This window comes from Arctopsyche grandis, chromosome 3 (assembly GCF_051622035.1).
Source record: "Arctopsyche grandis isolate Sample6627 chromosome 3, ASM5162203v2, whole genome shotgun sequence".
Classification (NCBI taxonomy): domain Eukaryota; kingdom Metazoa; phylum Arthropoda; class Insecta; order Trichoptera; family Hydropsychidae; genus Arctopsyche; species Arctopsyche grandis.
In genome coordinates this window covers 5,397,311-5,416,130 of record NC_135357.1, presented here as the reverse complement: position 1 = coordinate 5,416,130, position 18,820 = coordinate 5,397,311, and the positions used below count along the sequence as shown (strand labels likewise).

Here is an 18,820-nt window from a genome sequence, read left to right as displayed (position 1 = left end):
GAGCGACATTAACATCAAGTTTCGGATCTAATTACGCTGTGAAATTTGAAAATAACAACCATTTAGTGAAATCAGACGCTGGGCGCGCTTTCCCGAGGGGATGAACGTGAGTCGAGGTGTGTATAACGGGAACGGCACTAACTTTTATAACGTTCGCAATAATACCAAAATAACCACGCGCACATACAACTTGCACGATCGTAAATTTTACTTTTGCCCACGCTAATAAACTTAATAAATTATTATGAAAGCACACATGTATACGTGTATGTATTATATACCTTGCTCTGGGGGTTGTGTGCGGCGTGCATCCTCCTCCTTTTTCACCCTGGACCAAAAATAGGGACCCTCGATCGGCGTTCAGCAATATTGAAACGTTCTGAAGGATCTTATGGCATAGCGACCGAATGTCCAATTCGTTACAGATGTCTTTTACCTGCAATGAAAACATAATAATGTAACATAACTCAAGTTCAAATTATCTTCATTCATACATACACAAATGAGGTGTGCCAAACCAAAACGTTGTAAGTGCCACGTAGGCTCAAATGCGTTTTGTTCGTGATTTGCAAACAAAACGCATTTGAGCAAAACACAGCAAAAATTGCAACTATTAGCGAAGTAAAAATATATACATATGAGAGCCTATAATGCAAATTTTATAACATATAGTGTGAAAAAGATAAAAGCAATTAAAATCTGACAAATGAGAGGGTGGTGGAAAGTAAAACATATAAGGTTACTGACCGCTAAACGTCAAGATGTACAAAATGATTGGATTTTTTAACGTGTCTATTACGATTATTTTTCACTATCGAACTATCAGAATCGATTTAAATTTCCATCGTTGACCAAACCGCGCAATATGACAAAGTTTCAAAACGATCGCAAGATTGTAGGAATAGATGCTGAATCGTCAGCGAAGTGAAACATATGTAGAAGTCTGGTGAAAAATAATAATTCCACCCCCCTAAGGGTAGAAACTGGAAGTAGCGAGTCAAAACATTATAAATCTAATAAGTAGCATTGACTAGTGGTTAGCATATAATAACCAGCAGCGTGGTGAATGTTGAATTATTTCGTACTTGATGTTACGAGTTCGATTCCCCGCTAAGTCTCGCTGTTGGCCAGCCCTTGATTTGTCTAGGTCGATCGTTTCTTATCAGAATTTGCCAATTTTTCTGATTTTCATTGAAACGATTCCTGTAAAATTGGCGTTTCCTTTCCAATTTTCTGTTGCGAACCTCTAGTTATTGTTATATCTTAGGTTTCGCCATATTGCTCACCATAGATGTCTCTGTGGTTGTTTATCGAATATAAAATTCGTATTGTTACATGAAAGTTATTCATCGTTATTTATCGTATTAATACGATGTTTGTAATATATGTATACTGACCATAGATGTCAGATATTATTTAGATTTACACGTATCTATGTAATAATTATGTGGTTCAGGAAGGCGCATTTGGGGTTTACCTGTTAAGCCTTCCTGGTATATTTGTAAAATAAAATAAAAAATAAAATAAAATAATGCTTTCGAACGAAGTGGTCACGGGTTCGGTTCCCACTGGTTGCTGCTGGCTAGACCACATAATTGAAAGTATAATTAGACCACATAATGGAAAGTAACACCAAAAAGCTGACGATCTTCAGCCATCATGGTCAAGACTTTAGAGAGATGATGCTTTATAAGTCGTCCATTTATTATTATGAAAGTGGTACATATGCAGTGGCGGACTGGGACTGAAATCAGTGCATGCCAGGAGTCAAAGGGGGCCCCCACCCAGGGTTAAAAAAATTTGTCCCCCCCCCCCCCATATAACAAAATTTTCTTCTTTCGGCATAAAAGCGGCTTTTACTTTCGGTAGAAAACAATCAGGGACGTCATTTCAGCTTCTTCTTGGGGGGGCAGGCAAAGATTGGTCAAATTGAATTTTTTTTCAAAAAATCTTTTTTATATCGGAATAAAAATGGAAAATATAAAATATGAAAAAATTAAGCTTATTTTTGAAAAAATAATTATAAAAAAATATTATGTAAAAAGTCAAAAAAGCGCCGCAGGCGAAAATTTTTTTCCAAAAATCTTCACATGGTTAACAAAAATCGACCATCAAAATGTATCACTATATCAAAAAATATACGAACATTCGGAAAAATAAACGATACACATCTGTTTTTGAGACAAAATAAAGTAAAGGGGACCTTTCTAACGATTCGCTCCATGGGATGAACAATTTCTAAGAATATTACTAATGGCATACCACTTAAAAACCAAAATATACTTGCTTCAAAATAATAAAATCTTTTTTTTTCAAAGCACATAGCAGCGATTATTTTATTAGTTACCCAAAAGTAACATATGTACATAAGAAATAAACGCAGCATTCATAGATCCATAGTATCTCATTAATCATTAAATCCATAATATTTTCTAAATTCACACTATTCCTTAATTTAGGGGGGCGAGTGCCCCCCCAAATTACGTCCATGAAAACAAAAAATGCATAATATTTTCATTAATGTTAATCGAAAATCAGGATTTTGGGGAGGGGGCCCCTATCCTATGTTTCTATATACATGGATTTGTCTAGATTAGGAATAGATTTAATATTCGGAAACTGTTTAAAATTGTGTATTTAAATCTTACTATATCGTCGAAGTATAATCAAATGTTATTTTGAAAGTATGTATGAAGTAAATTTAAATCGCTGGTTGATGATGAATCGTCCTATCAAAATTGTTTTAAGCAATTCAGTTTATATTATTCAGGGAAATTTGTTTATTCCCATTTTTATTTCAGTAGGTAGTTGTTACATAGGTATTGGTATATGCATAATATTGAGGTTGGAAATGGGCCCGGTAAAAGGGCCCACGCAAATGTTGAAACTTACATTTCGAGCCTAATAAAAAAAGTTAACCGATCCTTGGGCTGTTAAAGCAGGCATTAGTTGTTTGTGTATATCGTAAGAAATTTGTTTTGTTGAAATACCAAACTCTAGGTCCCAAAGTGCAATATCCTATAAATTTTTACACACGTGAAATAGTTAATTTTACTGAGGGCCCATATTTTCTAACGGATAGTGGGGCCCACATGCCATCGGGCATGTACGCTTGTATGGCCAGTCCGCCACTGTACATATGTACATATGTACAATGCTATTGTGACACTCAATGATGACACAAATGATAGCACTTAAAACGTTTTGTTCTTTTTAATATTTTTTTTCTAATATCAAAGATTTATTGATTGCTTGTTGAGTCATCATAGTACCTCACAGAATAATTATAGTTTATTAAAAAATGTTGCAATAATGTATTTATGCATTATTTATTTATTTAAATTTTTTTAGTCTATTGAAAGCTCAATTTTCTGTCAATTGAAACGTTATGGTTTGTCACCCCTCAAATATATAAACTGATCAGCTTCGTTTGGGATAAAATCATATACACGTGTATGGATGTACATACATATATACATATACACGAAATGAGAATTTTTGAACATTTTAAAAGTACTGATGTTTGATTTAAATTAATTAAAACACATTGTAGATGAAATATGTTGACTTAATTGAGTGAAGATTTACTTCAGCAGTTGTCCCAAAGTAAAGATTGTCACACGATATGTCAAATGGTAAATATCGAAAGCCTGAAATGAATGTATGTATGTATATATACATATATAGACTGATGTTTAATTATAAAAATATATTATTTGTATGTCATTCATATATTCAGACAAATTATGATAAATCAGGCTGAAACTTTGAAGATTTATTTTCTGAAATGCTGTAAATCTAGCTTATTATTGGAAAAATAGCCCAATCAAAGTTAGACAATTTATCTAACAGCGACAATACAAATATCGTAGTTAGCGAAATCTACGACAGACAAATCGGTTACATCATTGCTCAATCTTCTACGGAAGAACTCAAATCATTATAAAGACAACAATTCAATTATGGAAAAGATTACATTTTTTTAAAATCGCAATGTTTTTCCGCGAATGTGTGAATAAGTGAGTGTAATCCACCCGACCACCCACCCAACCACCCACCAAGCAGGGTCAACTATTCAACAAGTGGGTCGTTTTAGATCGTTAGGGTGGCGAAAGGTGGCAGGGAGGAGAGAATGTAACACGGGGTAAATTCTTATTAACGTAAAGCGACCGGGACAACTCAAATGAAAAAACTTTACTGAGCCGAAATTGTGAAACTTTCCAAAGACACGGAGGACGGGGGCTGGGGACGAAGGTGGTCCATTTTTTCTGGCGTGTTTGTTTTACGGTTAATCTATCGTATATTTTATGGGGAAAGCTCGGAGAATAAATACGTACGTTTCGCGGTGTATATCAAGTTTTATGGATGGCTAGCAGGAGTCTTGGGAGCTATTTCCACTCTTGGGACTTCATTTGGTACGTGGTATTTCTTACATTAAACTAGGTGAGACCTGTGTGTAGGTACATACATATAGACATGGTGACATTTCGCTCGACGCATACTATATATTTCATTCTGCGAAAGAGTTATGGTGCAAAAACGTACCGTATATGAGATTCAGTATGTTCTGTTTTATTATATGGGATTTCTTCAGACCCAATAGGAGATAACGAGCAGTTGGTAAAACTCTGATATACATAAGAGTAGATATGATGATGCTTACTACTTAAGGTGTGATTGCGTCAACTTTAAACGACCATTCGATTTATGTACATATATAATCAGTTGAAGGGTTGAGTCTGAGCTGACAGCTCAATAAGTAGGCCTGTCTCAGAATCGCCTCCAATATAGTGTTTATTGTTAAATTCTGCGATGTAAATTGGAGAATTTCAAGTTTGTAGGACTCTTAGCTTGTGGGAAATAACATTTAGGGAGAAAACATAATGAGTGGGACGTTTTAAACATCGCAGCAGCCCTAGCCCATATATATGGTACACAGTCCTAAAAACGTAATGGAGGTTAGTAAAAATCACCCCATGGAGTGTTTTCGAGGATATTTTATCATTGTATTTAGCAAGGGCTTGAGAGTGATCGATAACGGTGAATCCCATATTTGAAGAAATGTAGGAAACTGACTTTGGCCTATCATTTGAATCCTTGAACCCACCCCTATTCAACAATTCCATCCAATTTAAACTTTATATTTGTGCATTTCTTTAGATCTTGCCTCACTACGTGACTAATGCAGAAAAATTATTTTCCGGTCTTTAATTCTTAAGGATTCAATTATGCTTCATAAACTACATATATTTTGTAACAGGAACTTCGTCCTTCTACAGAAGTTCCAGCTGTTTTTGCCAAAAACTTTTGGGTTACACTATCAGCGCATGACAAAAATGCAAAGGTCAAAATCTAAATTTGTATCTAGTATGTATAAATACGAAGTAGAAATTCAAAATATGCTGGTAAGTTTATATTTAATTTTATTAGTTAACTAGTTTGTTTGAGTTTTGATAGTATTCGAATCACTCGTGATGCAACTTCACTGGATGGTGCCATTGACATTTGTCACATCTCTCGTCATTTTCTGCACCACTTCGTAAGTTACGAAAGTCGCGACCAATTAGAACGGTTGAGTTGATCAGTTAAGAATTTTTATGTCATGTTTATTTATTTTTCTCTATTTCTTTTCTTCCATTTATGTATTTTTACTTGTATTTTCATGTACTTTTTTTCCATTCTTAATCTGTTTAGCAAAGGACAGAGAGAACGCCTTCAATCTATAAACATTACACGGACCGAGACTGGAACGGGTTTTCACATAATCATTTTCTTCCCACGAGTATCGTATTATATAATATAACACGCCAGTCTCCCCAGAAACGCAATTATTGCATTCGACATTCAAAAATTAATTAATGAAGGTGATTTGGAGGATGGGTTATCAAAATTCACACCTGTAGTTTCATAAATTAACCCCATCGAGGCGATTCGTTTGGCCGAAAGTATATGCAGATTGAGGGAAAAGTGTCCTGGGCAGATCGGGGTGACCGATGGTCGGTTCAAATTGGGTTAATCCGTCGAATCGAATCAGGCGCTGGGTAGGCGGAGTAGATGATGATTGACGGATTGGAATTGGAAGTGGACCAAGCTCGGAATTAATTAAAATACAATGGAGTAGATGGGTAGGTATGTAGCTCGCTTCATCCTATCAAAATGAAACAGTGTTTCGTTTCAATTTCGTAATGGTATTTGCAGTACACGTATGATATGTATGTAAAAATTATTTATATTTATTTTAATTTTACATGCATTTGGTTTCTGACGTGTACATAGATATCAAAAGTTGTGTTTACATACACATTATTATACTTCGGTGTGTTTCGTTCTACCAACTTGCTATATCTGGAGAGTTGTTTTCTCAACTTTTCGTCTGCTTAAACAGGAGTTTGTATATTGTATAGAAAAATGTTTTTTGTATACATGTATGTAATATATTTAATATACGAGGCATATTGTGATCATTCATTTATTTTTAAGCTGTTCGCATACCTTCAAAATATTAAAAGAAACGTTTAAAAATGAAATCTTATTATATTAAGTATTTCCCTATGTAAAACATTATCGTATATGTGTTTAGTATATATATGTATGCAAACTCGACGGCGAAATTCACCGAAAAATTAGGGAAAACGAGTCTTGAGATATTGCAAGTTGTTAGAACGAGGTAGACCCGTTTTAATTTCCTCTCATTTTATGATCATGCGAAAATTCGAAGTTGAGATTTTGACTGCTTCGAACTCAGAATCGATCACTGAACACGTTTTCAAGATCTAGAAAAAAATGTGTGCATGTCAGTGTACTTTGGGAACTTTTTGAACACCGTTAGTCTTATCGAACTGAAACTTAGTATCATAAGTTACTGAAATTCTTATCCATACGACGAAAATTTTTAAGTTGACCGGAAATGGTACCTCCCTTTAAACATATTTGTCCAATTTTTGTCGGTTTTTGGATTTTAAGTTTTTTGATTCAATTATCTCCCAAACCGCTCAACGGATCAGACTGAATTGTTTTTACATTTAATAGAAATTATAAATTTTATAAACTAATATTTTATATTTCATTCCACTACAGTGACGACTTGAAACTAGTCTGAAATGTTAATATGGCAAAATTGTAATAAATAAATATGTAGACTGTGCTGGTAATGGATTTTTTATGTACCTATACATGTGTCAACTATAAATGACAGTTTGTATAATATAATAAATAGATACGATTCTGTCCTTTAGTAACATAATATGAAAAATGACGTCTATTGTACAGCATTTGAATAAGAAGACATTAAACAACATCATCCATCAATTTCTGACTTTAATATCTACTATTCCATTATACACATACACAAATGAAAGAACACTTTCATATAAATTATACCAAATATCAAAGCTTTATGGGAAACATTTAGAAATATGTAGTTACTATGAAACAGCATTTGAAATTCTCTTTGACGGAATTGTCATTTTTGAAACTTCAAATTCCAAGTATTGCTTCAGAGGACTGGGTCACTTTAGCGATCGGTAATTTTCATGCAACTCTACAGCCGAAAGCATTCGTAAAGAGATTATTCTCACCAATTCGAAGATCAGCTCCTTCTCATCTAGTTGTCTGAGCTCATGCCTCGATCTCCGATGCGGCCTGGTGGCAGGTGTGGGAGCAGCGGGGGTGTTGCTGGCACCCCCCGACACGGACAGAAATGTAGGGGTGCCATCTATTGTGTTCACAATCGGCTTCAGCAATCCACCTCTTTCGAATTCATGTGCCGATATTTTCCTGCAAAAAAGACGACATACTGTATAAAAGACTCGCTCTAGTGCACGCTTAAATTCTGACGCTCGCTACATTTGAATGGGATAAAAGCGCAGAATGCAATGAGAGCACTGAAAGGTCGAATCACAGACGAAGGAAAGGAAAATTGCAACAGTATAAACGGAAAGGGCAGACGACGATGTCTATTTACGGATGGGAGAGCGTTGGTCTGAAATATCACTATTTTATATATTTTTTTGGTTTTGAATGAAATTAACATATAAAGTAGGCTCGCTACTCTCACCTTGGAAAATATGGTAAGTCGAATTCATTTCATTAATATATTGACTTTTTTTTTTTATAATAAATATATGCACCTTTTCATACATCGAAAGATACAATGGCCTTGTATGAGGGTTTTAAGATGGGTGAATTATGACTGAAATTCACAGAAACTGAAGCTGTTGAACCATTTTTATATACTCAATTTGTGATGAAGCTAATAGAAAAAAATGATAGTGAAAAAAGTAATTTTATCACTGGTCAAGTTCTTAATCTGTGAGTTGCAAAAGGATGGTAGAAAACTATCATCGTGTCGATGTGACACAAGATTCCGATGTAATTTTTAATAAGTTTGTTTATGTTAAAACTCCTCTAACTTCACGTTGGAGACATTAGCTTAGGGCGAAAACACACTGAGTGGTACGTGGTGCGTGTTTTTTTGAGATACTAAAAAAATGCAGCCCATATACATGGTACACAGTCCTAAAAATCACCCCCTGGAGTGTTTTCGGTGATATTTTATCTTTGCTTGCCAGTGATCGATAACGGTGAATCCCATATTTGAAGGAATGTAGGAGGAACTTGTCGGTTGCATATGGATATGCATACACGTGCAACTTCCCAAACATATTCATTCTGCACATGCACATCGGGAAGCCCAGGACACATGATATCCCATACCACTCAGTGTGTTTTCACCCATAAAGACACACTCTCTCATTTTAAAATCTCAAGTTTGTTTCGTTGCAGAAAAGTTTCTGATCTATTACTCTCATATAAGGTAGTTAATGGTTGGGGGATACAGTCGGTTGCATATGGATATGCATACACATAAACATATGCACTCTGCACGTGCGACTACACCTGAATTCGGTTTTGGGAACACCCACTGTCACAGTGTGTAGCAAAGGACGTCACGTTCCGTACTATTCAATGTGTTTTTGCCCTTAATTCAATGTCAACTAGCCCCGGTATGTCCGTAAAATAACAAAGCGATCTAAAGAGGTTCAAAGGTTGAAGTTGAAGAGGTTCAAAATCAGATCACAAATTTTTGACGGGCATAAATTTCATGGAACTAACAAAGTGTAATAAAAAGATTGCAAGAGTCAATGACTATATACTATAAAATTATTGGTAAAAAAATATACGTCAATAGCTGAAAGTGTTGAGATAAGAAATTTACCGTATAACATGATTAATATATGAAAAATACATATTTTTGATTTTACGATTGCCTACATTCGTTTCAAAGTTCAACATCCTTTATGAACTTGGAGGTTTCGAGTTTTGTGCATTTCAGACCTACACTAAGGACAGGAGCGTGAAAAAAAATAGATTAGTTTCCGAGTTATTTAGATTGGAAATAGTTTTGCACTTACCTAACTGGGGTGGTAGCTCCAGAACTTCCCCTGGAGGGTGAGGGATGTGGAGGACCATCACCGCAGGGGGGTGTAGCATGAGACACCAACCAAGCGTCCACAACTTGTCTCGTAGCTTTCCTGTCGAATAAAAAAACACACATGTTTACTACATTTACTATATGCATTAGACTAGTATAGAGGTAAGAGATTAAAGGAGGACAAATGGAAAGTTATGTTTGAATAGCCAACTGTTGAATAGACACATGATTCCAATGTAATTTTTAATGAGATCGTTGATGATTATTATTAAATGAAAGATTAATCTTAGGCATTAGCTTACCTGAATGTTAGCTAACCCCCGTGTGTCGGTAAGATATTATACACGTTACAATATGAGAGAGAATTTACACTGTCTAAATGCATTCGTGGGTGAACAATAGAGACCCTGGATTAGTAAGTGCACGAAAAAAGGATACGCTGGAGGTCTCACAGACCTGGGCAAGTGCGTGCCTAGACAATATACTCGGCATGGCCTTTACGTGCCTAGACAATAGACATATTAATGGATCTGGGAAGCTGTTTTGTGTGAGTGAGCGGTGGTTCCGTGTGGCCTCTGGGATCGTTGAATAAATGCTGTGAAGCGACTTTGGCCTTTCATTTGAATCCTGAACCCATCCCTACGCAACAGTACCAAAGCGACCTAAAGAGTGGAAGTGGTTCAAAATCAGATTACAATTTTTTGACAGGCTTTGTCAATGAACTAATAGAGTGAAGCTAATAAAAAGATTGAACAGATTTGAAGAGGATTGTTTTAAAAAATGAGGGATATTATTTCTGGTCTAAACAGAGGATGTGTTCTCCTCTCGTATGTGTTATATGTATGTAAGTCAGGCAAATTTGGAGGATTTCAGTGATAGAGAAGGCGTAAGTTACGCTAATCTCACGTCGCGTTTACATTGTTCGGAAAAACTGATACGTTTAGCACCCTAAATTTATTATGTCACTAACGTCAGCGACCCCCCTCCCCTTGTAGCCATAACTCTGAAAAAGCGCGTAAGCAGAGATAGTGGAGCAAATTAGTGGAGATAAAGCGCCCATTACGCCGGCTCACTTATCGACAATCTATCGAAAAGCGGGAACTGTTTGCCAAAAAATTGGGGGAAAAAAAACACGCCAAAATTCGACGATGACGATGATAATAACGGTGGATGATCGCGCGGAGTGACGTCAAACGAAACGACGCGTGTGTGATCAGTTGTGTTGGAAAATGTAACGAAATTGTTTACGTTGATTGGTTGCTTGACGTTTGAAAGTCGGGGGTCAGTGGACGTCGAATAGTAAATATTAGTAATGATGATAATACATATGTGCAATGGTCAATAGTTTTGTTATTTGGCTTAAAACAATGAAATGTTGGATGCATGTACATAAGTTTTTTGTTAGTAAAAACTTCACGCCCCTTTCATAATTTTGAGACTAAAAATTTTTCATAAAATTTGTGAAATCAATGTATGTATTTCATACAGTAGAGGTGGTGGGTTTAAGTCCCGGACAAATACGCTGCTAGCGAGATCTTGTGGTTGTTAGCCAGCAGCATAGATCAATGGCTAGCGTGTAGAGCTTTATTACCACAGATAAGTTGACTTAAAGTAATAATATTTATACATTTTTTTCAATTTTATATATCATATTATATAAGGCAACACATTAAATAGCCATTATTTTAAACAATTTCGGTAAGTATATAAAAAATTTTCGGCCAGTATTATACTGTTAAATGTCAGTATAAATAACAAATGGACAGTACAAAAATCTGACATATGTACATTTGTCAGAACAAATAGTAATGCCTGTTGAATTTTCTATAAAGATCGTACCAACCTTGAGTTTATACCAACTCAAAAGAAATAGTGGCTATTTTTCAAAATAAAACTAACCATTTAACATTAATATTGACCTTTTAAAGCTTTTAAATTTATGTTTAAATAATGACCTTTTATTATTTATACTGACCATTTGTACATATACTGGACGATGCATGCTGGCCGTTTCCTATAAATACTGACCATTTGTACATATACTGGACGATGCATGCTGGCCGTTTCCTATAAATACTGACCATTTGTACATATACTGAACGATGCATACTGGCCGTTTCATATAAATACTGGCCCTTAAATATATAGGTCAATAATGACAAAAATAGACGAAAATATTTACCAGTAAAATACAAGCCATTATATACATAGGTAAAATACAATGAAATATTATAATAAATATATGTGTACATATATAATATAATATTATAAAAATAAATAGCTCGGACGTTAAGCTTCTGCTTACCGTCAAGAAGGTGCCGGGTTCTATCCCTGAATGAAAATGAATTTTTCAGAGTATGCTGTTGGTCAGACCTGGATTTGTGACTCCAGGTTGATCGTTTCCTATCAGAGTTTGCCAATTTTCTCTGATTTCATTGTTGAAACGGTTCCCGGAAAAAAAAATTGGCTAAAAATCCTTCCTACCTACTATGTCACCACTATTTGAAAAATTTGATTGATGTACAATAAAAATTTATGTACAATTCATAGATGTCTCGTTAATTTGCGAGTTTTTTCAGTGTCTCGCAATTCAACGACTTATAATAAAAATGCTGTATTTGTATTTGTAATTGGCCAGGAAGGCGCATTGGGATTTACCTGTAAGGCCTTCCTGGTATAAAAAAAAAATAAAAAAAAAAAAAAAAAATAAAATAAAAAAATATATATATATATATATATATATATATATATATATATATATATATATATATATATATATATATATATATATATATATATATATATATATATATATATATATATATATATATATATATATATATATATATATATATATATATATATATATATATATATATATATATATATATATATATATATATATATATATATATATATATATATATATATATATATATATATATATATATATATATATATATATATATATATATATATATATATATATATATATATATATATATATATATATATATATATATATATATATATATATATATATATATATATATATATATAGCCAGCAATATGGTTTAATGGTAGCGTGTATGTTTAGCACCAAGTGATCAGTGGGTTCGATCCGCCATACTGCTGGTTAGATTTGGGGGTATTTGTGACTTCAAATCGATCGTTTCTTATTAGAGTTAGCCAATTTTATCTAATCATTGTTGAAACGATACCTCAAAATTGGAAATCGTCTTTCCTGTTACGAAAATCTTCTGTATTTAGTGTGTGTAAAAATTATGTACAAAATCTAAATCCACAGATGTCTCAATGGATTAATTCTGTAATTATTTAATTAATTAATTGTTATTTCGTGTTCTTCAGCTTCTGCAAATACAGTGATTTATGTAATAATAAAATCCTGCATTGTTTGTAATTAATTAACCAGGAAGGCACATTGAGGTCTTCCTGTCAAGCCTTCCTGGTATATATCTACATATGTAAAAATAAAAATAAAATACTCAGGCCGACGAACAATGTTCTAATACGAAAAGTCGTCGTAATATCGCCGCATAAATTTAAATTTAATGAGAAAAGCTGATGGAAACGTTGTTCCATAATAATAATAATAAAGGCATTAGTACTGCGAATGAAAGGAAACCCTTTAAGTGCCTCGGAAGATTTAATAATAGCCATTTTCCGCCAAATTCTACTTGTTCAACCGTTCTGCGAAGAGCGCGCGCTTTTATTTATAAAGCGTTTAAATATTGCACTCGTGTTTCAACCCCTTCACCGCCGAATTTTGACCTCTGAAACCAGTCATCCGGTCATCCGATATTATACACTATTATATATTTAAGTCGGAATAAAAAAAAATAATGTGAAAAAAAAAACAGGACAATACGAACGGATCTGTTCTGCGAAAGGAGGAAAGTGGGAGCAAAAAATACACAATGAAACGTGTCGAAGCAATTACTGTGAATTAATTAACCCGAGTCGCCTATGGGTTGCTCAAAGGATCTGTATGCATATAAAAATACATAAATACATACATAGAGTGTATGATAATTGCGCGCAAAACTCCAGTGTAATTCTATTTCTCTTTAAATACTGTAAGGACTGTATTTAGTTGGTTTAAATGCTTTTGGAAAATATAATAAACTGTCATTACATTCAGATCAGTAGACAAACGATTAGTTATTATGATAATATGTATGTACATGTTTGTATCATCATCGATTGTATTGCATATATTTTTTTTTGATTTTTAAATGCTTTTTATTATTACTAAATTATGTTCACAATACATCTTATGTATATCTATTTTAATAGCTACTGATCTACTGATCATTTTCTATTTTAAAATTTTAATCGAAATTTGTTAGTAATCATAGTATTATATTATTCTAATGTTAATGTACAGCATAATAGGAAAAATAGCTCAAAAACCTATTTACAATTCTTATAAATGCTCATAATATATATTGCATATAACATCGACTGTATTACACTATTACGCATAATGAAATGATTTTTTGATTATATGGAATGGATATTTTGTAATAAACTTTTAAGACCAATTCATATTACTTATGTATAGTTACTGATTATTGTATTATTTTGACTTTCATACATATGTATGTATGTACATATAATATCAATTGTGTATAAATATATGTATGTATATGTATTTCTTTAGAGATCCTTTGAACTATGTAGAGTTGTCAGAATGATTTTGCGTTAATATTGCAATTTATTTTGGGGCGGAATTTTCCAGAAATGAGATTTTGAAAACATGACAGAGTTTTCCGGGAAATTTATTATACTTTGTTCATCACTCGGAGAATTTTGTATGAATTTATTTAGTGCTAGTGCTCGAGACGTACTTCATATTACCTTTGATGTATGAGTGTTCTAAAGGTGAAATTATAACGGGGAAATTTTGTTTAAAAATAGCACACTGTTTCAACTGTTCAACGTCATTTACGATACGTATAAAATTATATAAAAAAATATAATAATCAAGTAAAACATTTTTTTATTTGTTCATCGTGCTGATATATCGTATTTGACAAACAATCGATTGTGTGAGGATTCTTGGGCTATTTTTAATCAACGAATAAACGCGTTCACCGAATTCCAAATGAATTATCTGATGAAAATCTGTTCAGGGTAAAACATTTGATTTGATTCTCAGTACTACATTTTTGAGAATTCTTGGTAATGACAATTATTTTGTTTCAAATTTGAAGAAAATGTTGAAGATTTGAATTACTTTAAATTCTAACATTGTAGTTAAATGCTGACAATGATAGTAAAAAAGATCGATTTTGAGGAGATTCGTCGTATTTAATTTGATTTTAAAAAATTAAACTAACCTAGCATATAATATGTAACTAAAGGAGATTTAAGTCTATTTTATTTTTGTTTTTTATGTACAGTATAAATACTCTATTGAAATTTAATCTGGCAAAATTAAAAGAGTATATAAGAGTTCTTTAGATTGAAATTTTCTTGTTTATTTTTAAATAAACATGTTTTGAGTTGTTGGAATAAGACATTGATTGGTAGCATTTGTGCCTTGTTAATTAAAACTGATTTTTATTTATATTTTTTCTAGTTTGTAATAAAATTTCAAAGGCGGTAAACTAGTTTTTTTTTTAGTTTGAGTTTGCCGGTGCAAAACTTTACTTTTTACGAATTATTTTTTTTCAGTTTATACGTTAAAGTTGGACTGAAATACGAAAAATAAAGTAAAAGTACAACAGAATTTCGATTTATACGGGATTAGCTCTCTCTCTTGGCGAGTTTTGTGGGACAGTTTTTACATCTTTATTTTAACATCTTTTTTTGCCTTTACTTTTTCGTACGAACAGTAATTTCGTACACGTTATTGAGGCGGTTGGAAATAATTTAAACTTTACGTTTTCCATAAATTGTGTCGTTTTATTTTGCGAAAGCGCAAATTTGTTTTGTTAAATTATACGAAACGCGAAAGAGAGACACATTGTTTTTATGCAAATGATAAACAACAGACAAAGGAAAGGGCGTTCGTTCTTTCGTTCGTTTTCTCTGACGAATTCCGTAAATTTTGCTTGTTTGGTTATTTTCGACGGGAATAATAAATTGACAACGGAACGTTCTACTTTACGTTAGATTTCATTCGTGGAATTTTCGAGAATTTTACTCTAAAACGATTTGGATACGTTTAAACGTACACTTCCCACACCTACATACCCCCATCTCTCTATTTCCAGCCAAAGATACGTTTAAAATTTTCAGTTAAAACAATAAGGTTTCAAAGACAAAAGGGCATTGAAGACGTAACGAGAAATCCTGCAAACGATGACGTACACGAAATTACAGTTACATACATATAATATACTCGCAATGTCTATAGGGTTCAGAAACAAGACAAACACATTTTTATTTATTATTCAGATGTAATTTAGATATACATACATTCAGAATCAGGACAAATATGGTTTTATATATTATTCAGATTTAATTTAGATATATGTAGGTATATTCAGAAGCAGGACAAAGATATTCAAGTGAAAAGTTTTTATTTTAAGATGTGATCATTAACAGGGCTGTACACCCGAAACCTTAATTTTGTTACCGTTCCTTTCTTCGATATATGTATATATTGAGTGAATGCGACAATATATATCAATATATATATATATATATATATATATATATATATATATATATATATATATATATATATATATATATTGAGTGAATGCGACAGTTGCGCTTCGACCAGATAAAACGTATTTTAAATTGACAAAATCGAGGTTTCGTATTCTCCTATTTTCTCCTCCAAAACTGGACCAATTTTTAAAAAAATTTCATCATTGGTATGAGAAAGATACTTTGTGTGCATCTATCGGCGTATTTTTTTTTAAATCGACCGTTAAATAAGCACGCTGGACTCGTTTCGTGGGTGTAAAAAAGAGGCGATTTTATAGATGTTTGGCGGTTCCTAGCTCTTATAAAAAATAATTAATCAAAAAAATAAAACGATAGATGCACCCCAATGGTGGATATCCATAGCATATTAAAAAATAATTTCTCTAGTGCCATAATTGAGGAAGGGAGAAGTATAGTACGTTTCTATGGACAAGGCGCTGCTGTCCAGCCCTCTTAATACAGTAAATGGTGTGAGTAAATAAATAAATAAGAAAATCTAAAATTATTGCATAAGTTCGTACCCGTTTGTAGTTGAAAAATCAATTAAAATGCAAACATCCAATACATACAAGTGTATTACAATAGGAGAATTAAATAATGCGTTTGACGTTTTGAAAACATTGAAAATACAGTAAATAATCAAAAAAGTTCATCTGCTTCATAGTTTTAAAACATATGTTGGTCAGTATTATAACAACACTTTAAGAGAACATTTAACGACACGGTATGCCTAGGTAGAATACAACTGTAAATGGGCGTGTCTTAATGTCATTATTAATTCGTACGACCTTTTTACTTTTTCAATAAGTTTTTCCTACATTTCTTCAAATATGGGAATCACTGTCCATACAAGGAAAATATTTCGTCGGAAACACTCAAGGGGTTTTTATAACACGTGCAAAACTATTGTAGCGTAGCTAAAAGGAGCCGCCGTTATAATTGGTTTCGAGGATTATCTCCAGGCTTAAGTACAAGTCAGGTAGCAATGAGAGACCCCCGAATGCATTTATATTGCACGATAGCGGGACTCGGTCACATTCCCGTGGATTTCTTAGAACTTAATCTTTTTACTTTTTCAATAAGTTTTTCCTACATTTCTTCAAATATGGGAATCACTGTCCATACAAGGAAAATATTTCGTCGGAAACACTCAAGGGGTTTTTATAACACGTGCAAAACTATTGTAGCGTAGCTAAAAGGACCGCCGTTATAATTGGTTTCGAGGATTATCTCCAGGCTTAAGTACAAGTCAGGTAGCAATGAGAGACCCCCGAATGCATTTATATTGCACGATAGCGGGACTCGGTCACATTCCCGTGGATTTCTTAGAACTGACAACGCCAAAGCGTGGGCTGCACATCCGAGTACGTGACTGGGGAAGTAACCGGACATCGAAGATGCCCTGAGCGACCTGTCCTTTATAAGGAGGTACTTAGACCATATCAAAACATTCTGGATGGAGCACTGCCAGTGTGTGTATCTCCTTAATCACCAATAAATGCCGTGAAACGACTTTGGCCTTTTACTTGGATCCTCCACCCACCTCTACGCAACACTATTGAAAACTAACTAGCAGGATAGACTAGTGGTTACCATATAATGCTTTGAACAGAGTGGTCACGGGTTCAAATCCCTCTGGATTCTGCTGGCCAGACCTTGGATTTGTGCAACAGGTCGATCGTTTCCTATCAGAGTTAGCCAATTTATCTGATTTTCATTGAAATAGTTCCAACAACCATTTTATCGCAAAATATTGAGTTTTCGGCAATCTCGAATTTCGCTGAATTGTATAAAATGCGGCAACTTTACAAATTTGACCATCAATGTCTATGTGAATGTTAATTGATATGTATTTATGTACTTTGTATAATACTAATCATATTTGTAGCAAATCTACAATGTTTTTGGCCAGGAAGACGCATTGGGGTTACCTGTTAGGCCTTCCTGATATATAAAATAAAAAAACAAAGTACCACTTACCACTTTGGGTGTACTTAATAATGCGCCGAAGTTGAAAGCTGTCTGACAATGTTCCGCAAAAAATAGTTTGAGAATCTCTTATGTAGAGAAATAGTGCTCAACACGATGCTTATTATTTATTAACATATTAGTGAAAAATTAAATGTATTGCTGCCATCAGGACGTCAATACATTTATGTATGTATATAGTAACAGTTATGTACAGACATGCAATCGGTTTTTTCATCAAAAGTATTTAAATGTCAGGGCAATAATATGATCCTCTCATAAAAATCAACCTGATATCCAAACCATTTTATTGACTGATATCCAAACCATTCATGCTGACGTTTCCTTTCGTCGACTTGGATTTGTCTTGAGATATGCTAGATTATTCTCCAACCCATTGTCTTCTCGCTTGCTTTTCAACTCGCTTGTTAGAAGTAAGCTAGAGCATAATGCGATTGTGTGGAATCCGCATGAAGCAAACTACTCTATTATTATCGAAAAGTGCAAAAAGCATTTCTTCGTTTTCTTTATAAGAAAGAGTATGGGTACTACCCATATCTCTATCCTACTCCTTTCCTTTTGGGCATGCTTAGGTATAATTCCCTTGAACTACGGAGAAACTTCTCGTTAATTCGTTTCGTTCTCCAGCTATTGCGTGGTAATACGTCATGCCCGTTGTTGCTGGAACAGTTGGGACTTTATGTCCCTAATAATTATGTGCGTGGTAGACATCAT

At 33.6% G+C, this 18,820-nt stretch overlaps 1 protein-coding gene across 8 annotated transcripts in view; it reads right to left on the bottom strand.

Moving 5' to 3' along the window:
* LOC143909794 (dual 3',5'-cyclic-AMP and -GMP phosphodiesterase 11-like) overlaps nt 1-18,820 on the bottom strand; it is a 351,948-nt gene that overhangs the window by 41,362 nt on the left and 291,766 nt on the right. For all 8 annotated transcript variants that reach the window (XM_077427969.1, XM_077427970.1, XM_077427971.1 and 5 more), the window contains 3 exons: nt 9,414-9,533; nt 7,578-7,776; nt 282-436 (listed from right to left, as the gene is read on the bottom strand). In XM_077427969.1, coding sequence (XP_077284095.1) covers nt 282-436; nt 7,578-7,776; nt 9,414-9,533 — 474 coding nt within the window. The remainder of the gene's footprint in view (nt 1-281; nt 437-7,577; nt 7,777-9,413; nt 9,534-18,820) is intronic.